Source organism: Durio zibethinus, chromosome 6, assembly GCF_047325235.1.
Source record: "Durio zibethinus cultivar Kanyao isolate XHJ-2024 chromosome 6, ASM4732523v1, whole genome shotgun sequence".
NCBI classification, from domain to species: Eukaryota; Viridiplantae; Streptophyta; class Magnoliopsida; order Malvales; family Malvaceae; genus Durio; species Durio zibethinus.
Window position 1 is genome coordinate 22,663,979 of NC_143167.1, and position 24,680 is coordinate 22,688,658.

Below are 24,680 nucleotides of genomic sequence, written 5' to 3' on the forward strand. Positions count from 1 at the left end.
AAATAATAATTTAATTCATTAGGTAGCCCATCCAACCAAAATGATCGTTAAGAAAAAACTAAGGACCAAAATTATCTCCTACAACATTACTAGAATTTATCAACAAAATTGGCAAAAGTCACGACCAAATAGAAGCCATACTCGAATAAGGGAACAATAACATTTTACCATCAGTATGAATATCAGAATCATATGCAGTTACAATAAAACTACATTTCATCATCTATGTTATATAAATATGATGGATGGATTTGCCTGCTAACAATAAGAACCAAGGGATTCTAATAAGCATATGACGATGATCTTTCTAATTTTGTTAGCAATCCTCATAAAAGCCTCATGACAGTCACAGCTCCCTCTGGGAAGTTTGCTTTCCATCAGTCTTCACTGGCCAGATACGATCTCCTACTGTTTTAGCAAAAAACAAAGACCCCCTTCTCTGATTTGATCATTCTTTTTGCGGGAGCAGATCCAACAATTCTCTCCAGCTATTATGGCACAAGTCAGAAGAAAGTAAATATTAGCGCTAGCAAGCTCACCATTAAGAAGGAAAAGAAACTTGGAATACTGTGGATGGTACTGAGGAGTTCATAGGTGTAAATAATGACAAAGGTAGAAAAAAAATCCAAATAAATACTGCTGCTTTTAGCAAGGCGAATGCCAAAAGCCTACAGAACTGTCACCCTCCAATACCATCTCACAACAATATCCACTCCCATCCAGATATAGAGAGATGCTGGATGCATTCCATGCTACAAAAACTGACCTATGCATGATCATAGAACATTACCCGTAGCTTATCAAACAGAGAAAATAAGACGGTGCATGCCAAGTCATCTGACCCTTCAAGCATATTGACAATCTGGAATAAAAGAGGCACACCATAATTAGGTTTACAAAGAAAGCTAAGGAAAAGAGGACAGGGTGATTAAGTTTTATGGTAATCAGACTCACCTCAGCATAAAAGTCCTTCCTGTCTGGGAGAGAATAGATGATCAAATTTCGAATACCACGAATCTAGGAACCAGGAAAATTAAGAGGCATCAAAATCATGTATCAACACAAGATTCACTATGATTTCATATTCATTCAAGTTACAATTTACAAAACGTTACCAAAATAAAAGGCAATGACAATGTCTAAATAAGGAAATGCCATTTTGCCATGAATACAGAGAGAAAAGAAGCTTAAAGAACCTTATATCTGCGATAAAAATGAATTCTCTCAGTGTAAAGCATGATCTTTCGCTTCCCTTCAAAAAACCAAACCCGTGCACGAGATATATCTCTCTGATCTGTGTAACTAAAGAACAAAAAATTATTGACTAACCATTAGTGGAAAGTAAAGTTTCATAACAAAGACAGAAGGTTACCAACATAAAGCATAAAATGAACTGAATAAAAAAAAAAAAAAAACACACACACACAATGAAAGAAGAAAGAATATCTTACTCCCCAAGTAAACAGAATGATGCATTCTGAGACTTTAAGAAATTTCGAAGTCGAAGAAATTCAAAGTAAGAGCTGGCAAATAGCATAATCCCACCCTGAAAAAGAGCTCATCGGAAGAAAAATATAGTAAGACTTTACAAGTAATATTCCAACTACAGCAAATTTTCAAAGAATGCTTAAGTACAAGTACCTGTTCAGAATCTTTTATCTTAGGAAACACCTGGATCATGAAAATCATTGACGTACAAGTTAATATTTGAAAAAGGTCAGATAAAAGCAAGTTGTATTCATTAATAGCAAGCTCAATCCATCTTGGTGCATTTTCATTGAGGTGAGCTGTCCAACCAATTGTCACCACTAATGATGCATCCTTCACATCCCATCCCAAACTTTTAGGAAAATGCACTATGAAAGAAAAATATGGCCTACTTAAAAGTTTCCTGCAAACATATAATTAGAACAAAGGAAGCATTTATATTCAATTTTCTTAGTGTCTGCTTCTCAGGTTCAATACATGCAGGCACATCTCAAAGATAAGAAACTGAGGTGCCCATGTGGTTGAGCTTCCTAACAATCAACATTCTAACAACCAATAAGCATGTTGACAAGGTAAAACAATATAGTATTAGCTTTCTTCTGATAATATTGTCATAACAAACTCTCCTCCTTTACAAATAAAAACTAAACGGATGACAGATATCTGTTCCAATGTGTATGTACCTCTATAAAATTACCTAACATTTCTATTCTGTATATGAAAGATACTATTATTTCATGTAGTTTAGTGAACGAAGCGAAGAAAGATCTAGCACATTATTTGCATCCTATTACAGAACCAAGTTAATGTAATTTTAATTGATATTTGAGCAAGTTAGTGTAAATTGCCACAACCTGCCAACATAAGATTTAGGATTTTTACTCCAAATATTGTATGTCTTTTACTTGGGATGTGGACTTCAATGTTTTCCCAAGAAGAAAACAGATAAGTAAGATTTTACTGTTTAATTTGATCATTCACAAAATCTTACTGAAATTCTACTTTGACCTTATGAGTGCAATCTAATATTAGCAAGATTCCCAAAAGAAGACACATTGAAACCACAAAAATAACTTTTGAGAATATGAACCTTCTTAGCAAAATATTCAAGACGAGCATCATCGACATCAGCTATCGAGTTTGCGTCAAATCTTTCATAGATCTGTCAAAGATGAAGAGCAGAAAATAAATCAATATAATGTAAATGATAATGCCTAACTTGCAAAGAGAACATAAACAACATAGATGAGACAAATTCACAAATCAGTCGATGTAGAGATGGCAATTACAAACAACAATATCAGACCTACAACGAAGTTACAACAAGTGAAATTATTTATTAGTTACTTTATGTGGAAAAGGATAAGTGATATAGAACAAGCAGGGAAAAAGAGACAGAACAGAAATCCAGAGAGAGAAATCAGAAGTAGACTGAAACAATTAAAAATAACCCTCATAAAGTAAAAGCTAAATCATTCTCCATCAAAAAGAGTAAAAGGACATTTTTGCAACCTGTAAATGCTTGATTCAATAATCAAACAGCTCCAAACACCCATCTGTCTGAGATGTAAAATCCAAATAAAGCTGTATCAATCTTATAGCAACAAAATTTAAAAACCAATAGAAATAGAGGATGAGAAACACACAATTGGAGAATCACCAAAGAAAAAAACCTACAGATTTTGGTTAAAAAAATTGGGATATTTATTTAACCTAGGTTCTAATCTTAAACCAGAAGAGGTGTCAAAGTGGTTGAAAGTGGCACCTCTTCTAAGTGTGAGGCAGACAACACAGTTTTCGTGCCAAACAATCATATTTGAGATTTGACATTGCTAGCTTAATCTTGCCATCTTTAAGGCATGTAGCTTAAGATTTCCAAGATTGTGGTACATCTTGGTTTGCAGCATGGATACAAGGGCATGTCTAACCAAAATGTGATACAAGGGTAAACTTTGTTGGATCACTACATGGGTTGTGGTACTCTTGGTACTATTCTTCACTCGGGTTATTTGATAGGTATACATAGGAAAACAAAATAATCCTGATATCTATACTAATATTAAACTGCCTGACTGAATTGGTGTTACTAATCAAGTGACGGCAATTCCAAAAAAGATTAAAAATATTATAATAAACATGAAATAAGGGACATTTATCTCTTTCAATATTTTTTATAAAACATATTTTCTCATTTTAAAAATTACAAAAAACTACTCATTTCTACATCAAACACTACTTAAATAGAGAATCCTTTTTTTTAAAACTTAAAAAAAAAAAACCCACTCACATTGTGGGTGTACCAACTATTAAATTCTAGCTTATCTAAAAATTTTAAAGCAATAAAAAGAGACTTGATAACAAGCCCTCGTTAAATAGTATCACTTAAACCTAATTGATCGAGATGCATATTGTTACTCAAAGAGAACAAGTATTCTAGCCACAAGGAACACACAAGAGAAGGATTGTAAATGCTTTATAAAAATACAACTAATCAAACATTAATGTTATCGTCTACCAACAACCACTTTTAAGTTAGTGTTCTACACTCATTGTGGAATATTAAAAGCCAAAAAATCTGATTCCAAATTAGCCACTTGGGCTTAGCTAAATTAGTAAGGATGGGGTGTTTTGGATAGAGATTCTAGGTTTGAGTCATGGTACTCCCTCTTGTACCCAAAAAAAAAAAAAAGTCCAAATTCAAATAATACTAAATTTAATTCTTAATTCAAAATTAAAGACAACATTGACCCAGTTAGGTTTGCAATTGAAAACAATCAAATGCAGGTCCACACTTGCTTATTCACAGAATCGGGATTTTAATTGATATTTTGAATCTTATCTGCTTTTGTGGTCGAACAAATTTGATGATTGCAATCAAACACAGCTCAATCGCAATGCCAAATTGGCTCAGTCACTTAACCTATTATTTCTTAGAAAACAAGTGGGCTGGTGGCAACTGAATGTTGCAAGACAACAACAGCCAAACTGCTTTCTGTCCTGCTCCAACAGCCAACAGCCACTGTTTGGATCATCTTGTGTGTCTATAGTACACAAAAATAAACCATCCAGATTAGACAAGTAGCATAGAAATCGTGCATTCGGGAATATGGCTCTATAAGAATATAATGATTATCTAGGTTTTGGAGGAAGCTGGTAAAGTCAATTGGTTTTAGCAATGTAGCAAATGCCTTTTTGTTGAAGGTGTACTGAATTGGAATCAATTTATTTCATTGGAACAAAGATGAACACCGAGCACAAACCTCGTACCCAGTATATTAGTTTTCTTTGGAAGTATTACTTTGATCCCTTTGACCACAATACCCTCATTAAGAGTCAAGTTGGGTTGGGCCAGCCCATAATCCCCCTAAAACTGGTTGTGCCACACAGGACTATTATGGACTGTTGGTGTGCCATGCTAGTATGATGTGCCCAGGACCCTCATCCCAACACAACATCAGCATCTTTCCTAGTGTCATCTAATATTGTATAGGTTGTGGGCCATGCCAAGCATTCCCACTCCATCCTAGGCCAGACTGTGACAGGTGCCCACCTGACCTATTTTATACCTTCAATGAAACTCCTAGAGAAATCCAAACATGATAGCAACATAGTTAATTAACTCTAGGGTACAGAATTCGCAAAAATTACAATTCTACTTGACAACATGAAAATAATCTAAATCAAATATTGAAATAAGAACATGAATGTGATAAAGGTTCTTCCATGGCTGCAGCATTCCCTAGGCAATTCCATTGTTGTCTTCAAAGCTATAAACAAATGATGTTTATTGTACCATTACTCCAAAATTTTTTAATCTATTTTTCCATATTTAATTGCTAAGATATGCTCATCAGAGATAAAATCAGTTAAATGGAAATAAATACTAAATGAATACAAATATACAAGAAAATTACAATTTCTTCTCTTTTCAACTAATATAACATATGCAGAAAATGCTGTTACCTAATTGAAATCTATAATATCATATTAAGTTACTGCCTGTGGTGTATCCCACTGCATGCATCAGATGGGGGGCATAGATGCACAGTATATTAAATTCTCAATTTACTTTTCACTTGGAAGCTCAACATTCATTCAGGATATTGCTCAAGAGAGTATGTTAATGGCATCTGAACAAGGCAGAATATGAAAACTTGAGTAATCTAATAAATAAGAAAATCTAGTGAGGCTTACCTGGCGCACTTGGGATAAAACTTTAGGAAGAACACCGTTATGCTCATGCACTGACTTCACCTGTAAAGACAACTAGTTAACATATACTTCAAAGCATTCTTTTCTTTTTCTCTTTTGTTTCCCGAATTGTTCTACTTAATTTAGACAGTAAAAGAGAAATCCCAATTGCTCCTCACACCCCCACCCCCCCCAAAAAAAAAAAAAGAAACAAAGGAACATGTTTTCTCTCTCTAACAAAGTTTAAGAAACTACAATTCCTTTCAAGTTCTTTATCATATTTCCCCTTTACAAGGTCCTAGCAAAAACTCTGACCAGAAAAAAAAGGTCATACCAACAACAAAGGCATGTCTCATGCAATGCACTCAAAATCTAATCAGTTGGTCAACTAAAGGGTAAAATATTTAGAAAGGAGAGCATGTAGAACAGGTAGCTAAACCAACAAACGAAATTCTACTCTCTAATCATCCCATACATTTTCTTTCTCCCTACCAAATGAAACAAAAGGAACAAAAGTTTGCCTTTCTTCCTCCCTGCTATGTAACCCTTTCAAACAGAGTCATAATTCTTATTTCTTAAAGTTTAGGGAGAGATAGAAATACCCATGCAACCAAGTTTTGAAATGCTTCAAAGAATAAGAATATTTCCCTATGTGAAATGTGAGAAACATAGAAAAAAAAAAGGAAGAGAATGAACATACCTTTCCTTGATAGTTAACACAATGGTGATTGAAAAGAGCATTCATGTCTGGAGTACGAATGGATAGAAAGAGATTAGAGATATTTGTTCACAAGAAATAGTTGTCATGAAGGCACGCTCATGGGCCTTCTATTTCATTTTACATATGTACATACACCACTGACGTATATACCCATACTAAAATCACTTATAAAAGCAAAGGAACAATAGACATTAAGGTTTATGGTTTGAAAGTTAACTAAAATCTTGCGTTATACATGACACAGTACACACTGATACCTTTGTTAAAGATTGGTATTAGTAAAAGTCATTTTGAAATCCCAACTAAGAGACAAAAAGAAAAAACTGTTATGCCTGCATGGATGAAAATAAATTTCTTGGATCAAGCAAACAACTTGGCTACTAGCTTTATAAACTACCAGTTACACAGTTCAACATATAGGAAAGAAGAGGGAAGGAGGTAAATGTGGTGGAGCTGAAAAGTGCAAGCTTTGCATTACAGCAAGTAATTGCAAACATAGGCATAGTTAATCAAAATCGTAAACTCCATTACCTGGGTTTAGATAATAACCTAAAATAATTGTCTGCCGATAAAATCGAGCAAATCCATCCAAGTACCTAAAGAAGAGAGCAACTTTTAGGACTTACTTATTTCCATATAGAAAGAGGAAAAAGCAGAAGATAAAAAGTATCACTTGAGAAATTTACAGCACATACCACTGTCTGATTCGCATAACATTAGTTCCATGCTGCTTTGATGGTATATGGTTCAGATGCTCAACAACAGAAGTAAGAAAACTCCAATTCTAGATTTCATTCATCAAAAAAAGAGGGGGAGGGGGGAAGTTAGGCATTTTACTCCATATAATAAACAGGAGAAAAAAAGCCCAAAAGATAAATTAGATCATGCAAAGTACCTGCAATGATATTACATCCGCATGATCAATAATAACAACCTGTTCATACAATAAAACATCCTCATTCTCTCTCTTTTACATCAACACCAAATTGGTCAAGTTCAATAAATACAGGGCATGCAGCCCTAAAAGAAGAAATGCAAACTCCAAAAAGTAGATTTCTGGGAACGAAAAATTACCTCTATAGAAGACAGGTAGTCAGTGTCTAATTCCTTATTTTTTTCCACCTTCCCAAATTTCTAGCAAAAATTAAATGTTATCAACTGAGAGCTTAAGATGATATGCATGCAATGCATCAACATGCTTCAAATCAAACTGAAAAAGATGAAAAGTCTCATGAAAGCAACATTGGGACATTTAATTCTATAAATATAAGATTACACATCTACAAAGAGATGAGACCACAAATATAAATTAACAGGAAACACTGCAGGTTTTTCTTACTTTAAGTTCATACTTTTTAATTCTAGTCTTTCTGATTATATTAGGTGACTCAGCAAAAGTAAATGGAAAGATATAATATATGATTTCCCTCTATGAAAGTAGGTTGCCTGACTCCACTATGTCAAATTTTGAACCGGCGATGTTAAATAAAAATCCAAGACTCAAATTACTTGTGGTAATTGGTAATACTAACAGTTGCTACCTAACTTAGCTAGTAATGTCCATTGGTGGTTGTCCAAGAATCAATTCCCATCTTTAGATGGCAAGGTTCTCAATAGTCAGTAAAAGAGCTTTTGCAATATTAATTGAAGGGAAGATAGACCAGTAAACAGAAGAAAATGCCACCTTTGCAGGTCATATTGAAAAATCTGAATGCATTCGCAAAAAGGGTAAATGGGTTGATACAAGGAGAGTTCATCATAATGGCTTGGTCATATTAACAAAGATCAATGCCTCAAAAATGGAAGATGATTGTGTGTATGCATGGAGATATAAGATCAACAGCAAAGCCTTAGTTCAATATCAAATGAATAGCAAGAAGCTCAACTTATTAAATTAAAAGAAACCAAGGCCCTCAGATAACTGTAACAACAATAACAACAAACTAAGCCTTCTCCCATCATTTTGGATCGGCTCTATGAATCATATTGTAATACTATACTCCATTTAAAACCATATTTCAATAAGCACAGTAAAACCCTGGTCCATGGGATAATTGAGATATGGAAAAAAACATAATAAAGAACTGCATTGATTGTGAACTTCTTCAAAAACTGGGAGTAAGTCTAGGCTGAATATGATTGATTTTCCTTACTGTAGATCCTTTACATCTCTCTATGTGATATGATAGAAGTGGTTAGCTGATAATCTAAGATTGTTTCATAATGTAGAGTTTAGAAACATATAAAACCCTGAATTTCATATAATATTTATCAAGCTGTCTTATTCCCATGTAATTTGGATAGAAAAGAATCTAGAACCAGTAAAATAAGTAACTACTTCTCGCACTTATTAGCTCATATTCTTCTTCAACTACCTCATCATATTCTCTCCTTTTTTTTCTTTCTTTTCTATATTTGTAAGAATAGAATGGGCTTTCAGCCAACAGTGTTGTCAAGGCCAATGCTTAGGTCCTAAGGTGCAGCACAAATCAAGCAAAGAACCTTGCACCACTTCATGTGAATTACCTTCAATCAGGTACATGCCTTTACACCTAGATGCATTTTTTTTCAAGGCAAAAGAAACAGAAATAGTGTGTCCAAGTTAATTGTCCTATAGTTTCTTTAGTTTTTAATTTCCTTTTTAGCTATTCTTTCAACAGTCAAATGAAAAAAAAAACAGCACTATTTACAAGAACAAAAATAAATAAATAATATAACTGATGCACAACCATTTATTGAAGGTGGAAGCGAAGGAACTTGGAACTTTGTTTCATGACAATTATTTATGATAAGTCTTGATATTTGGAACACATTAGGCCATGTAATGGAGTAAACTCTTTACTGTTTATTAACAAAATCATATATTTTTAGCTTATTAGACATAATACATACAATTTTCTTTGTCCTGTATATATTAAGTATCTTTTGGAAATTAGTGCCTTAATTCACTTGGGTGAGTGGCTTTTTTGTGTCTTGTGCCTTGGGCAATATAAAGGTCCTAGAGCCTAAAGAGTGCCTTGCAACAACACTGCTGTCAGACACTTTATGGTTAGCAATTGATGTTATGCATCAACTCATACCTCTAGTTTCATCAATTGAAAATTTAGTGTCTGGTGAGATTCTTACACAACATTGCAAGCAAACAACCTTATTGTCTCTAAACTCAATATTTGCTTTGTACAATAAACCAAGGAGTGAAGAGAACTATTATTGTGTTTTACTCAAGTCTAGTCAGAAAACTAAGATGCAACAAGATTTGAAAAAGAAGGCTTAATGCTTACTGTCATTAATTCAAGAGGAGAAGCAACAATAATGTCTGAGGAATAGAAATCACCATACAACTTTATGGTCTTCCTGCGGGGACGAAAAAATAAAAAAGCAAAAATAATATTAGAGGACACATAAGATCTTATAATGGCTTAGCAGGATTCAGAGAAAGGATAAAAAAGAAGTTAACTTGATAAAATTTTGTACTAGAAATAATTATCAGATAGTTTCTTAAAAATATACGAGAAAACAACTTAGGTTCTAGTGAACAACTGGTTATCTATAGTACTTTACCTAGTAAATTTAATGCCTATCATAAAGTCATCTCTTGAATCACCCTTAAAAAGTGATTGATGATCAGAAGGTTTGGGAGGCTTATGAGGCTTAGCATTCTTTGATTGCTCCTCTTTTTCTTCATCACCTTCAACCTCCTCAGCTCCAAAGTCTTGATAGAAACGGTCAAGTTGCTCCACATTAACCTGGAAGAATAACATTATAAATATGGACAAAAAGACCAACAAAATCTCTCCTTTATTTAATAAACAGCCAAATTAACATATACTAATTGCAAACAGGCTTGACCGTTTATAATAAAATAAGTACATAAAACACGGGCCACCAAACTAGTCATGCAGATAATTACATAAAACAGGCTTGCAAGACCAATAATAAAATAATGAGTGCTAGCATTGTTGCTGAAGAAAAGTAAATCCAGTTCGGAAGGTAGTTTAGTAATCCGTAGTTTTCATTTAATGGAACTAAGTTTAATTCTTACTTTAATAGAATATAATGTATTTAAAAATAAACCAAATTCACAAATAGGTTTACAAAAGCTTTGTGAAGCATATCTAAATCTAAGTAAGAAAATCTTACATTGAGTAATTTTTTGAGTTTCTTTTCCACCTTAAAGAGTTATATCAAACAAACTATTCAAGAACTCATAAGGGTGAGGGTCCTATAAAATAATCATTTCCATTGCTTGACAAATAAATTATAATAATAGGGATAAGCAAGAAAGTGGCAGAGCTTAATCACGCATTTTGGATATTCCTTTTTCTGACGAGCATTTTGGAGTATTAAAGTCTGAAAGAAAGGTTTCAAAGTTGGAGTTTAAAAGGTAATTCACTCTATATCAGATATACATGTCTTGATTATACCAAGACAAAGCACCAGGTATTTATTGCCTTTAAAACTTATCATAGGAGAAACATCTTGACTTCTAGAGACATACCCAGGAGATAAATCAGCCAAATCAATGCAAGTAATGTGTTGAAGCAAAGTGTAATCCAGCTAGTTCTGGTACTACCAATTCATATTACATTGATATTGAGAGGATCTCTAAACTGTCAATAAAAATGACTTGCAAAGAGGTGATCAAAGAAACAAGTACCTTTGAAGTTGCCGGAGTTAGTTGTATTAACCTCTCAATGAGACGAACTGCAACACTTCTCAGAGGCAATAAGATCAAAACCTGCATCATGTAAATAAATAATTGTCGTTGATTAAAGCACAATTAATTGTTTTCAGAGCAGAAACAGGTTAGATGATATTGAACACGATCCACAAAAGGTTCAGTCAGGCTGGCACCTACAGAACCAAATCACAGCCATGTAAATAGTTTCACAATTTCACATGCTAGTCATTAAAGCAGAAATCGTTGCAGAAACTAGTGCCAAAAGATAGAAAGAAGCATGGCTACCATTTGGCAGACGAATAAAATACATTTAATATTAGGAAATATGCTAGATAACCACTGTTTAAGATCAATTATTGAGAAATATGATCCAAATCAACAGAACTAGTTTCAGTCACTACAATTTATGGAGGTTACTTTTTCTTCCACAATTTTTGGATTAATTGTCTTCACAGGTGTTGCACATGCAATTGGTCTAAATTAATTAATAAACAGTTGACAAGGTTTAAGAGGAACGCTAGTCAGCCTCACACAGAATGAATATGCTGGTTAGCCTTGGATTAAGATCAATGATTAAGAAATATGATCCAAACCAACAGAATTAGTTTTGGTCTCTGCATTTTTTGGAGGTTATTTTTTTGCCACAATAATTAATAAACAGTTATCAAGGTCTGTTTAAGAATACTAGGCAGCTTCACATGAGATAAATTTGGAATGGGTTTCAGTTTTTCCAGAACTTATGTTTGGGTATAATAATTAATTAACAGTTACCATGGTTTAAGATGAATGCTAGCAAGGTTCACATGGGATAAAGGGATAAATTTGGAATGAATTTCACTCTTTCCAATACTTCCATTCCGGTATACATATATGCCTAATGTTATGCTCAGTCAAAATAGATAAACATCTTCGCCATGACTTATCAATCAAATACTGGCAAATTTAACATTTTTTTCATTAAGGGGTTAATTACACATTTGGTACCCAAACTATAGTCAAATTCTCAATCTGGTACCTAAAATTTAAAAATTCACAATTAGTTAGTCGAACTTTGCTTACATCCATCAGTTTGCACCTGAGCCTAACAATGTCAGTCAAATGAATGACATGTTCAAAAACAACCAATAAAACAAGCCACGTGTTTGAAAAATGGCACATCCACATGTGTTTTACAATTGCATTGGATGTTTTGGACATGTCATCCCATTTAACAAACAGTTTTAGTCTCATGTGCAAATTGATGGACAAAAGCAAAGTTTAAGAAACAAATCGAGAGTTTGACTATGGTTTGGGTACCAAATGTGTAATTAACCTGTAATAATTATACGTTCATCCATCAGATGCTGGCCTATATACCTTGGGACGAGTAAACCCTTGATCAAGAAAATCATCACCTGGAAGTATCTCCTCCTTTGTACTCTCTTGATGCTTGCTGATTTTTGCATCATTCTTTCTCACAAGATCTCTAGTTCTAAAAATGTGATTGAGCTGCATGATATATTATTTAACCAAGCTCAAAAACCAAACTTGAAAGCACAAAAGAAATCACACAGCACCAAAGGGCAAGACAGGTACGCACAGAATGCATAAGATAAGCATCCATAATATTTGAGTCTTCTTCCAGGCCTTTGTGATAGAAAGGTTTCTTCTCACAGTGCAATATATCCCGATAACTATTGCCTGGGTAAAACCAGTCACAGTATCACTCACATAACCAAAACACAACTTTTTCTTATTGAAACTAAAATGCAATAACTTAAAGGACAAATATCAAAGTATAAGTGCACAAAAATTAACCAACATAAAAACAGGACAGTAATGAAAATTTTGAATAAAATCAAGCAACTGTCTCCAAACATGTAATGCTTTTTCTTTCAACTTTAATAATGGTACGCAGATAAGTTACATCCTGTAAAAAAGGTGAGCTTTTCTGGACATTTGCTTTCTCTAAACATCTGTAATAGTGCGATTACCCTGGCTATTAGGTGATGCTTTACTCCTCTTCAAACCAAAATGTGCATCAACAGAAATATTGGGACTTCAAAATGTGGATATATGGATGCATATATCAGCAGATATAAAAACATCAATATCAATCAGGAAAAGAGGACAGATATTCAAGTATAGGTTGGAAACATGAATCAAACTCTGGGACATATTCATTCATACATTTATGCATATTTTATTAAAATATGATGTGAATTTATGCCTAGTAACAATATCACCTTCATTATTATTATACCACCCTTCTCACCTAAAGTTGAACTTAGATTTGCTTATCTATTTGTAATTTCCAAAGTCATTGGTCCTGGATGAATCATTTAGATACCCAAGTAACAACAGTTTGAGAACCAATCCTACTTAACTAAGAGTAAATGAAACCTGTAACTGCTAAATTTAGTGGGATGGTTTGAATGAAAATTGGTTACCCTCTATTATGTGTGAACTCTTAGGCTTTGCTTTGTAAGAAGGATAGAAAGAGGTAAGGATGGAAAAAATGTTTAATCCAATGGTTAAGCTACAAAGTAGGAAAGTGGTTAGGAAACTTAAACATTAGATTAAAGTTTTTTTTTCCATCCTTACCTCTTTCTATCGTTCTTACCAAGCAAAGCCTTAATCTCTGACAATATGATAACTGGAACTAGTAATATATTGTCCCATCAGAGCCAACAGTAAACTAAAATTTCAACTAAGGGCCAAACATCTACTATTTCAGGCTTCACAACTTAAAAAATATATCACTAACAATGGCAGAAAAATAACAATAATGAATGCGACAAAGCAGCAAGAGCTATATAATTAAAATGTCTACATGCTATCATTATATGTGGCAAGGATTTTTTTAAGAACTTGAACGGCAAAGTACAGCTATTATCGCACTACCATTTTTTCAATAAGAGATATGTGGTCAAGAGCAAATCTCACCCATCATAAATGCATTTTAAAGAAAGAAAGCTATCAAAAAGAGTTACTGAAAATATCCAAAGAATAACATTAACAAGAAAGCTGCAGATTCTCTCAGCTATGAAATCAATTGACAATTGATGACCAAATGAAGCACGCTTACAAAGAGAGAAGAACCATCTCTGCTTAGATGAATGGAAGTCATTGCCTCCAGATGTCTTATAGACATCCAACCAGTGTTTATACAACTTTTGCTTGAGATCATAATTGTAATTCAAGTCATCATCCTGCAAAAATACAAGTTGAAATTAAAAAATAGGTGAAATCAAATCCTTTATTGACACAGCATGCTCTAAGATGTATTTCAAAAAAAAGGAAAAAATAGCATATTCAATTGTTTCGGCTCAACTTTGACACAGAACATTGTTTCTGGTAGCTAAAGCACCTAATTATCAGCAGGACTCAAATAAAAGAACAATATTTTGCATCTTCCTCCTATGAGCTACTGGAATAAACCTTCAGCACAAGCCAGCCAAGAAGAAAGGGCTTTTTTAATCAGTTCAAAGAATGGCATTCTGTCTATTAGATTTAGAATTCACTGCAAAGTCTTATTACTGACATCTTAAATATCTCCATAACAGCACAAAGCTAATTACACATCATACAAATCCTAGAAATCTGTAAGATTCAAATCACTATCATAGTAACTTAGAAGTAATATTCAATTCCTTTGAACCCAAGCATGATAGAAGCAATCCTATATTTGACCTGAGAAAGGAGCAAAGCCAATTTGAAACTTCAGCAAGAAACTACATCAGCACCATCCTAAAACCCCTCATAAGGAAAATCATGCTCTTTTCTTCCTTCTTGCTTCTTTTTCCTTTCTCTCATTCAAATTTAAAAGCCATAAAGAGCAGGCTGTACCCCCATTTTATTATGGAGTCTAGTGGAAGGAGCTCTTCCCAAAATAAGCTAAGTAACATAGGCAAAAAGATGCAAATTGAAGGAGGAACCAGCAGAGTTGAAACACGCCATCCTATGTGCCTCAAATCAAAAGACAGCTCAGGTATTAAACTTACGTATAGGGAGGATAGATGAAACTGTCACAACTTAATAAAAACCCATCATGGGAGCAGATAATTCTGCTAGATGATTGGTGGAACAATATTAGATAGAAAAAAGTAAAAATGTACAAGAAAATGCAGACATACCTTTAGAAAACACTCTCCTGTTCCAACCCACTTGCATTTTGATATGTCTGCAGCAGGCAACTCCCACGTATACTTCCATTTCTTCTTTGACAAATCTTCAGCCTCTACTTTTGACAACTTGTACTCAACATGTTTAGTAAATGAACTGCACAAAAAAAAAATGATATGCAGACATCAAAAGATGACCTAATAAATGATCCCAAAAGACAGCATGCTGAAAACATTACAAAATTCACAAAAAGAATCAAAACTATCTATGCATTAATTACCATATCAGTCAAGAACGGTGATTGCTCAAAAAATAAATAAATCCTCATATGATCTAGAATACAAGCTTTTGAAAATTTAAAATGTTGCTAAGTGTAACATATGTGCTTCATTTACTTAAACTAAATCCTTGTACACATAGAATGCAGGTTATTCAGAAAATATTGGTTACTAAATGCCTAATGAATGTTTGGCCAAAAAAAAATGCATAACGAATGACTTCATACATTTACTCTACTGAAAACTTTTTCTCGAGTTAAAATTCTCACAATAGACTGCAAGAGTATTTTAATGGCAAGTCACAAGGCAACATGTAAAAGCAAGGGTCAAGCCCAAGTTAATAAGTCTACACATTTAATACCTGTCCTTTAAGCCCTCTAGAAGTTACCTTTAAGTGGTGAATCTTAAACAACCAAAATTTTAAGATGGAAACTAGTTGAAATTACAAAAAATTAACACAGCATTCAATTAAACCTGGTGGCAACAGTATATGGACCACAGACACTCAAGTCATCATCTTCATCTCTGTCAGAGGTCTCCAAGTCATCTTCAGTTTCAACATCTTCAGTCTGTTCTTCAGTACCAACCATGTCAGGCTCTTGCATTCGAAGTGAGCCATTATCAGTTTCTATGAAAAAAAAAAACATGGATCAGAAAAAATAAATCTTTGTTCATTCAAATTTAAAACGAGAGAGAGAGAGAGAGAGAGAGAGAGAGAGAGAGAGAGAGAGAGTCTGTATACACAAGAAAAATCTACCATACAAAATATATTAATTTGATGGAGAAGAATAAAAGAACTTTAAAAATACCATTTTCAACCGTAAAATATTAAACCTAGTGATCCTTTTGATAGGCTAGGAATTGCATCCATCAAAAGCTCAAAGCTTCTGTTAACATGCAATCTAGCCATTCATTGATCAATATTAGTTATTCAACCATTTCTCCCTCTCCCTTACAATCCCTTACAAAAAATTATAGCTCCAAGATATATCTGAATGGCTAACTTCCATTGACTAAGCATTGTTGTCCACTTAAACCACCATGTGCAGCCCCTCCATGCAAAAATTAAAGTGCTCATATATATGTGCATACCACAGTGTAAAAAAGGCACACCTAAGCCAATTAAAGTTCACAACAATTAATGATCAAATAACTACTGCAGTCAACTAAAGCACCAAATTGATCAACCCATTGTATTCAGTTACCAATTATTCTTATCTAATTCTTACTACACTGTTTCTAATGTGGTTCCCTTTGGAAGAACTCCCTAGACATATGACATCTGAGGCATTATGCCAGACATGCAAACTCATGGCACCATAGTCATCCTTAATCTGATAAATACAGAATTCCATAAATATTCCTTCTCAGACCATCATTTGGATATATCGCATGAACCCCAGATTACCCCTTTTGCTATTTTTTATAAAAATCCACCATATCAATCAACCTTCCACTTCTAATACAGATTTTTCCTTTTGCCCAGGACCACCATTCCTACAAGACTGCTAATTTAACAAGTCTTCTGGGAAACAGGAAGAGAGTGGGTTTGGGAAGAAAATGTATCCCCATCCCTACTTTATACAACCCCATCTATCCCTAAACAAATAGCAAAAAAGGGCATCTCTCAAAGAGTGAGGAAACACCCACCTAAATTATTATTATTATATATTACAAAAATATTTGAATGAAAGACAGCAGCCGCATAACAACCAAGCTAACCTAAAAAATTGTTCTGTGTAAAAATTAACAACATTGAAAGGAGCAGAACATACCTGCAAGCAATTATGTTAAAAAACTATAGGCCTTTACTTGACATTATTTGTAAGAAGAAATAAAAAGATCTTTCTTACCCTCATAATCATTCTCCTCTTCTGATACACTAAGTGATTCAGCGCCATCAGTTACATCATCTTCTGCAACTTGTCTTTGTTCATAACAGAATAATATAACACTGTTAGGCTTCATTTCATCACACTAGCAAGAAACCTTTTTTATACAGAAAAAGAGAATTATCAACAAACTGCAAGGTAAATAGTCATTCAAGGGACGACTAAACAAATATATCCATACTCCATATAAAAGTAGCTTAAGAGCTATGAAACTTTTGTGAGGACTGTATCTATACCCTTTTTGTTCTAATTGAGTCTATGTTATTTTATACAATTAATAATTTTACCAATTGACAGTAATCCTTGTTTTACTGAAAGAAATGTATCTATATCAAAGCAAAAGTGTATGTCATTACATATACTATGAGTTTACATAGTGTATTATTTGGAACAAAATGATTTCAGTTTGCCAATTATGCACAAAAATAATTTTCTAATTATATAAAGTGTTTTGATATATTTGAAATTTTGTTGTGTCCAATAAAAGAGTTATTCACAAATCCTTTATGATATTTCAGTGTATTTTGCTTTCCTACCACCAAAAATATAGTTTAAAAAGTTAAAAAATTAATTTTTCGTGCCATTATACATATATAAATATATTATTTTATCTCAACAAATTTAGAAAGAAAAATTGCTTATATTGGATATTTTCCCTACCAAAATTCTCAAGTTTCTAGTAGTTGAAGTTTATATCAATAAGTTGTACGGTTTTCCAATTTACTTAATTTAATTAATGTAAAGGTTTTATATGTGAGAGTTTAGCTAATCTTTAGGCTTTTATTTATTTATTTTATTAATTTATTTAAGTTATATGTTTCATAATTGATTGATTATATAATTTACATGACAATTGCATGTGGCAGAAAAACTAGTTTTTTTTTTTTTTTTTTAAAAAAAAGGATAATGCTGCCTAGCTATGTAATCACTTTGATACAAAAGCCAAGAAACATAACAATCTTAAAATGCATCATGCAATTGCTATCACTAACGCCTAGAAAAGTTTGAATTAAAGTGAGCTTGCAAAAAAAAAAAATCATGAATAGCACAATAGTTTATTAAAAATCCAGAGTCAACATGAACTCTCTGCTTAACTATAAGATTAAGAAAGAAAATACCTCCTTTTATAGGCATCCGCAACAGATTTGCTATTAGAACTGAGTTTCTTCAACAACCTATCATACATTGTTGGCTCCTTATAATTCATTTCCACTGAGCCACCACCGCTAGATTCTTCTGCAGATGATTCCCCTGTATTGGACAAGTAAATGATATTTAGAATATTAATTCTGATGAAAAGGTCGCAATCCCATAATTAAAATCACTAATTCTCATCAACAGGACATCAGGCCGTAGGGCCAAAATCCGCAAGTCCATTGCTAATTCTATTAGCATATCAATTAGAATAGAATACAATATAGTCAAGAAACCATAAAATTAAACAAAATCATGCAACATAGAGGGGGTCATATGATCAACATGCCTGACAAAGTAGGTGAGGAGCGACGGGCAACCTCATCTTTGACACGCCTTCTGTTTCTTGCCGGTAAACTTCTCTCAAACTTATCCGGCGTCTTTTGCCTTTTCAATCCTGCTTTAAAGGCAACCAATAAATTTTTTTAAAATAAAATATTAGAAAATACAAATGATTATTGCAAAGGAAAGATGAGAGCACCTCGTTTTGCACCGAATTGCTTTCCCATTCTTATGCTTTTAATGATTGGTTTGGTTAGATGCTCTCTGCGGAGACTTAGGCCAGTGTTTCTCTAACTCAAAGTGAGAGATGATAAACCCTAAACCCTACTTAGGAGTTTGGGGCTTTAGACTTGAGACGAGGTTTAAAAGAGGATATAAAAGTCTATTTGGGCAGTGAGTCTACGTGGAATAAAAAAGAACTGAAGTTGGACTTGGACGCTTAACTGTGTGTCATTGTGGTAAAAAGGCCGTCGACTGTCTCGGCCTATTCAGCCCTTCAAAGTTAAAGCCAAATTTATTTCAGAGGAGAACAGCAAAAACAGAAAATTCACAAACTTGTGGGACTCTCTAACCCGCTGCATCATCACTGAAATTTCACAAACAAAGGTCGCTTTTCTTTACTTTCATTCTCTCTTTTTTTTTTCAATGCGTTTTTTTATTAATTTCCTTTTGAGATTATATATATTTGGTTTCGTGTTTTTCTTTTATGGGTTTGTGGGCTTTGTTGTATGTTTTATTTTTTCAAATTATTCAAAACTGTAATCATATCTAGCAATGGAATCCCATGAGAGTGAAGCTACACGATTATTTGTATATTTTTAACGTTTATTTGGCTTTTTTTATGGGTTAATAAGGTTATTTTTCTTTAGTTAACTTAAATCTCTACCACCCGGCACAGCTTCTGTTGTCAAGTTTTAAGTGGAAAGTGAATGTGAGTTTTGTTTTCTAACCAGGCAATCTCTGTAGCAGAATGGCGCTCAGACTGGTGTCTAAGAGTTTCAGGAAAAAAATTTCGCCCATGCTATCTTCTGCTACTTTACTACATTCACATGCCACTAGTTTTGGTATCTCTCTGCCTCTTTCTTTCTCTACAGAAAAGAACTTTTGTTCATTTAATGATTATTCATTTTTTCTATCAATTTAATTGAACATCTTAGAATACCTCTATGCATGTTTCTTAGTCTGCATGGATGCCTTTGTGCTTCTGCTTGAGAACTTATTCTGTTTTAAGTTCTTTTTCTTTTCTTTTCTTTTTGTTTGTGCCATGCAATGTGGAACTCTGAATTACTGCAGGCAACTTTAAGTTAGATGGAAATATGACAGAGAGCTATATTTTGTAGCATACAAACGTGAATTAGAGGCTTGATGCTTAATAAATAGGATATTCAAAGATGGATCCATGAAATTTTGGGTTTATGAAGTAGTTATTTGTTATAACTCAAAGGTTAGCAATTCTCATTATTACATTTATGCTATAGGTTACTCGTATTAGTTGAGTATATTGCATATTCAATATCCATAAACCACAGGCATATCGGATGTTCTTCGCTCTTAATGCTCGAACACTTTACCCTGTAAATGTATCAGTATTCCTTGAATTACACTGTTTCACAAATCGTTAACTTCTGTGGAATGAAGCTTACTAGTGTTGCATTTTCAGGGTTTAAAGAAGTACGAGAAGAAGAGAAAAGCCAAATGGTAGGTAAAGTCTTTAGCAAAGTTGCTTCAAACTATGATCTCATGAATGACCTGATGAGTGCTGGATTACATAGACTATGGAAGGATAGGTTAGATTTTCTATGGTTCTTTCTACTTAATTTTTCATTTTTGTTATCTACTTTGCTTTCTTGTCATCTTTTGGTGACTTCTGCACAATTTATATCAGACTGGTCTCCAAACTGAGCCCATTTCCTGGAATGAAACATCTTGATGTTGCTGGTGGAACAGGTAGGCTCACTTTCTGAAACAAAATATATGTTGTATTTGTGCAGTGGAGAAAGTGTAAACATCGGAACAAGAAATATTGTATGGAAAAGTAAAATATTTAAGAACTCAAAATTGGACAAAAAAAGAAAGCTAACTGGTATAGTTTTAATAGAAAATGATTAATTTGGACAGTGTAAGTACATTAAATAATGCTCATAGTAGGGTGTCCTAGGAATTTTGAAGTTGGTTAATATTTAAGCTAATCATTAATGTGGAACTGAGCTCCTTTATAAGAAATTTGTCTGTCCTTTTCCCCAATAAAATCAAAATGAGGCAAGTATTGGGGTATCATTTGCTTCATTCTATTTTGATGATCTAATATTAACTGTACAATCTGAGCTTAGGTTAAAAATGCTTAATTTGCAGGTGATGTTGCTTTCAGGATTCTGGAAAGTATTAGCAGCATTAGACGCAGAGCTTTGCAAGATCCAGTCAATGATGGCTTACAGGAAGAAACTCAGATATATGTATGTGACATTAATCCAAACATGTTAAATGTTGGAAAAAAGCATGCCATAGAGAGAGGTGAATAAACTAATAACTTTGTTATTGAATGAATTACATAATATCTCTTAGAGGTAAAGAATTATTCAGGAAGAGAGATTTCACCCACTTTTCTGGATGCCTTCATTCTTATCTCTATTGTTCTTTTTTCCCATTTCCCCATTTCCCTTTGCTTATAGGTCTTGGAGAAGACAAATCTCTGACATGGGTGGAAGGAGATGCAGAAGCCTTAAGTTTTGGTGATAATTCAATGGATGGTTACACCATTGCATTTGGAATTAGGAATGTCACTCACATAGAGAAAGTTCTTGCTGAAGCTTATAGGTAACCTTACAACTTTTTTGGCCTCCTTTCCCCTTGGTTCACACTAGCTTTTGATCCATAGGACCATCTGATATATTTTAATTTCCTCTAAGAAACCAAACCCAGGTAAAGTAGTTAGAGAAACCAGTTCTATAACTTGGAAGCAAATGGGACGTTTTCTTCCTTGTGACCAATATTAAATCATGAGTTTAGATATGTCATGAGCAAGAGAGTCAGAAATTCACTACATGTTTTACCTTATAAGCCTTGTTGAACATATATGCATATGTATGTATAATTTCTCATTTTTTGTGAAGTAAACTTGAGAAATACTTACTTACCTGTTCAATTGATGCTCGAATAAGTGAGGAGGTAGACTGCCCGAATGTGGCATGAATTCATGGGGTTAACAAACTACCCAGGAGCATATATGTGTATGCCCTTGAGTTTACCTTTTGCTCCTAACCAGTTTAATGTTAAATGAATGACATAAGTAACTATAAAATATTGTGAAATGAAGTATGAAGCTGACTTAACTGCTTTGTTATTGGAAATAGCTACAATTTCTGTTTAGTTGTAACTCTAGGTCCGTGGTTCAGCAATAGATTATTTCTTCTTCTTTTTATTGGATGGTAGACTCTGAGTTGAAATGAATTATATTATATGGCCACTTGTGAAGACAGTGCATGCGAAGAGATATAATGTTCCATTGCCGGCTGCTTTTTCTTTGTTCTTTATCCCATAATTATAAGAATTCACTGCCCATTTGTGCAGGTGTAATCATAAGCTTATGGTTTCAGCAATAAACTTTCCTTTCTTTTCTTGTTATACTGTGAACTTTAATTTAACAATACTTTGTTGTGTACTTGTGGACCCACTTTTATGCAATCAATAATCTGTTCCATTGCCAGCTCTATTTTCCTTGAATATTGGATCTTTTGCATAGTGGAATATGGTTTGTGTTCTAATTTCTATAATGCTAGCATCTCTCTCTCTCTCTCTCTCTCTCTCTCAGGGTTTTGAAACGGGGAGGAAGATTTCTTTGTCTTGAACTGAGCCATGTTGAAATTCCTGTATTTAAGGAATTGTAAGTATCCTTTCACACTTTTCATATAGATCAGAACTATTTGATGAAAACATTTCAAATGTATACCATTTATAAAAGTGTCCTAAGCCACTTTTATGAAGACTACATTATCATTTTACTTTAGATGAAATTTTATTTTGCTATTTTATCGTTATTAAAGTTAGACTGTTTTACTGAATAGAGTCCTTGTTCTGTTACACTATTGTAACCTTTAAGTCAGTGATAAATCCTAGAAACTAATAGCTTGAGAATCTTTCTTTTCCATTTTTCTGAATAAGTAAAGCTGGAGGATGATTATTTAGAATACTTAAGTTGAAAATAATTATTATTCATGTTTCATAGAGCCCCTTATTTTGCTAGAGTAACTGTTAAATAAGTAAATGATATGATTAACCTAAAGTTGCACATCAAATAGAAGCTAGTTATGATAAAAACCTAGTAGATCATTGGAGTTAATTTAAAGATATCTTAGTTTATGAGCAAGGCCTTTATATTCTCTTAGTCAGATGCTTGATCGCATTTCTCAATGTCAATAGGTTGGTGGCTTGAAACAGCAATCTCTTATTCTCCGACCGCTCCTTGGTTATTAATGATGTGGTTGCTCCTCTTTTTTCTGAACACTGAAGTGGTAACTCAGAATCAGTAGTAGGCTTCTCTGTGAATTTTGATCTGTTAACTCGGAACCACTTGAAGTGTTCATGTAATCTCTCTCTATCAGTAATTATTCCTGTATACACGACTAGTGCACATGCTGACAAAGTTAAGTAAAATAATAAGAATTTTGTCTCAAGTTACAACTGACAATGATCAATCCTATTTGGTTTCACCATTAATGTGGTAAATTATTTCATAGTATTAATGGAGCTTTCTTTCAACCTTTTTATGTTTATTTTCCCTCTTTTTATGAGGCATGGGTCACTTTAGCCTTATTCTAAGGGTCTTTATTCTCCCCTTATGCAGGTATGATTTTTATTCCTTCTCTGTTATTCCACCATTAGGAGAACTTGTTGCAGGTGATCGAGAATCTTACCAGTACCTGGTTGAGAGTATCCGCCAATTTCCCCCACAGGTTGTAACTTGGTCCATCATACCTTATTATGACTTCTGAGTAATATGCAATTAGTCAAGGATTTTGTTCCCTGAACAAATGAGTTGCTTTGGAAAGATGACTATTTTTTCTTCTAAATGTTTGGGCCCCATAATTAAAGCTATAACATGGGTTTATTACATCAAGGTATTCTAGTTGCATACGCTTCGCTAGAAAACATGATGCAATACAATATATATATATATATATATATATTGAAGATAATGATCCAAGTAGATAACTCATAGCTCATCTTGAAAAAATTTGTGTGCAAGGAAACAGTGTTATCACTGCAAACAATTAGGTTTTATTGAAAACCAGCCAATGGTCATCTAGATAGACATCTCTCCTAAATTTAAGCTTCCTCATTCTTTCAGACAAAATAAATTCCAGTTAATACATCTTAGAAAACCAGGTAGAACATAAGATGTGAAAAATGTGGAAATCTCATTACAATTTAGTTACTTGTGTTTAATTTGTTGTTGATGTGATGCCATTTTGTGTTTCAATCTAGTTGTTAATAAATAATTATGAAAATTGATGAATGCAGGAGAAATTTGCTTCAATGATAGCAGATGCTGGATTTCAGAAGGTTGAGTATGAAAATCTTGTAGGGGGAGTGGTTGCCATTCACTCTGGTCTAAAAATTTGAAGGTTTATACAGCAGTTCTTGGTCCAACCTTTCCATTAATCAATTATTATACACAGAACTGATGCTTTAGTTTGCTTCTTAGAGAAAAGATTTTAGATGGCATGGCATATTGACTACGATATGAATTTAAGTTAATCAACTTTTCCAAGACTTAGGGGGGCCTTGTTTGATAAATCATTCAAAATTTTCATTGCATTAAAACGAAAATTTTTCAACACCTTTTGATGACA

The 24,680-nt window shown here is 33.5% G+C and overlaps 2 protein-coding genes across 6 annotated transcripts; one reads left to right on the forward strand and one right to left on the reverse strand.

Annotated features, from left to right (window-relative positions):
* Nucleotides 1-143: 143 nt before the first annotated feature.
* Nucleotides 144-19,312, reverse strand: NOF1 (U3 small nucleolar RNA-associated protein). Of its 3 annotated transcripts, none has more exons than XM_022873186.2 (25): nucleotides 19,031-19,312; nucleotides 18,839-18,946; nucleotides 18,474-18,606; nucleotides 17,317-17,390; nucleotides 15,938-16,091; nucleotides 15,197-15,341; nucleotides 14,149-14,272; nucleotides 12,661-12,761; nucleotides 12,438-12,569; nucleotides 11,058-11,138; nucleotides 9,962-10,146; nucleotides 9,682-9,754; nucleotides 7,475-7,534; nucleotides 7,296-7,334; nucleotides 7,096-7,184; nucleotides 6,932-6,996; nucleotides 6,380-6,426; nucleotides 5,683-5,742; nucleotides 2,579-2,650; nucleotides 1,642-1,671; nucleotides 1,452-1,546; nucleotides 1,197-1,302; nucleotides 955-1,017; nucleotides 791-862; nucleotides 144-488 (listed from the first exon to the last, which is right to left on the reverse strand). In XM_022873186.2, the coding sequence occupies exons 1-25, from the start codon at nucleotides 19,056-19,058 to the stop codon at nucleotides 414-416; spliced, it is 2,211 nt and encodes a 736-aa protein (XP_022728921.2). In that variant the 5' UTR covers nucleotides 19,059-19,312; the 3' UTR covers nucleotides 144-413. The 3 variants fall into 3 exon arrangements, with proteins under 3 accessions (XP_022728921.2, XP_022728922.2, XP_022728923.2); XM_022873187.2 differs by having other exon boundaries at nucleotides 767-862; nucleotides 19,031-19,185; XM_022873188.2 differs by lacking the exons at nucleotides 18,839-18,946; nucleotides 19,031-19,312 and having other exon boundaries at nucleotides 17,317-17,452; nucleotides 18,474-18,597.
* Nucleotides 19,298-24,680, forward strand: LOC111284523 (2-methoxy-6-polyprenyl-1,4-benzoquinol methylase, mitochondrial-like). 3 transcript variants are annotated; one of them, XM_022873189.2, is made up of 9 exons: nucleotides 19,298-19,437; nucleotides 19,785-19,895; nucleotides 20,492-20,618; nucleotides 20,717-20,778; nucleotides 21,184-21,342; nucleotides 21,501-21,645; nucleotides 22,640-22,711; nucleotides 23,672-23,780; nucleotides 24,349-24,680. In XM_022873189.2, exons 2-9 carry the CDS (start codon nucleotides 19,802-19,804, stop codon nucleotides 24,448-24,450), a joined length of 870 nt encoding a protein of 289 aa, XP_022728924.1. In that variant the 5' UTR covers nucleotides 19,298-19,437; nucleotides 19,785-19,801; the 3' UTR covers nucleotides 24,451-24,680. The 3 variants fall into 3 exon arrangements, with proteins under 3 accessions (XP_022728924.1, XP_022728927.1, XP_022728929.1); XM_022873192.2 differs by having other exon boundaries at nucleotides 19,314-19,437; nucleotides 19,801-19,895; nucleotides 24,349-24,602; XM_022873194.2 differs by lacking the exon at nucleotides 19,785-19,895 and having other exon boundaries at nucleotides 19,379-19,437; nucleotides 24,349-24,602.

What these genes read in the sequence shown, in the direction of transcription:
- LOC111284523 (XM_022873189.2), top strand. Translation starts at nt 19,802, where the DNA reads ATGGCGCTCAGACTGGTGTCTAAGAGTTTCAGGAAAAAAATTTCGCCC. An exon ending in CATAGACTATGGAAGGATAG is followed by an intron (nt 20,619 to 20,716) that starts GTTAGATTTTCT and finishes AATTTATATCAG; the next exon opens with ACTGGTCTCCAAACTGAGCC. An exon ending in TCCGCCAATTTCCCCCACAG is followed by an intron (nt 23,781 to 24,348) that starts GTTGTAACTTGG and finishes TGATGAATGCAG; the next exon opens with GAGAAATTTGCTTCAATGAT.
- NOF1 (XM_022873186.2), bottom strand. Translation starts at nt 19,058, where the DNA reads ATGGGAAAGCAATTCGGTGCAAAACGAG. An exon ending in CAGGAGAGTGTTTTCTAAAG is followed by an intron (nt 14,273 to 15,196) that starts GTATGTCTGCAT and finishes GTATTTTTGCAG; the next exon opens with GATGATGACTTGAATTACAA. An exon ending in AGGTTATTATCTAAACCCAG is followed by an intron (nt 6,427 to 6,931) that starts GTAATGGAGTTT and finishes TTCGTACTCCAG; the next exon opens with ACATGAATGCTCTTTTCAAT.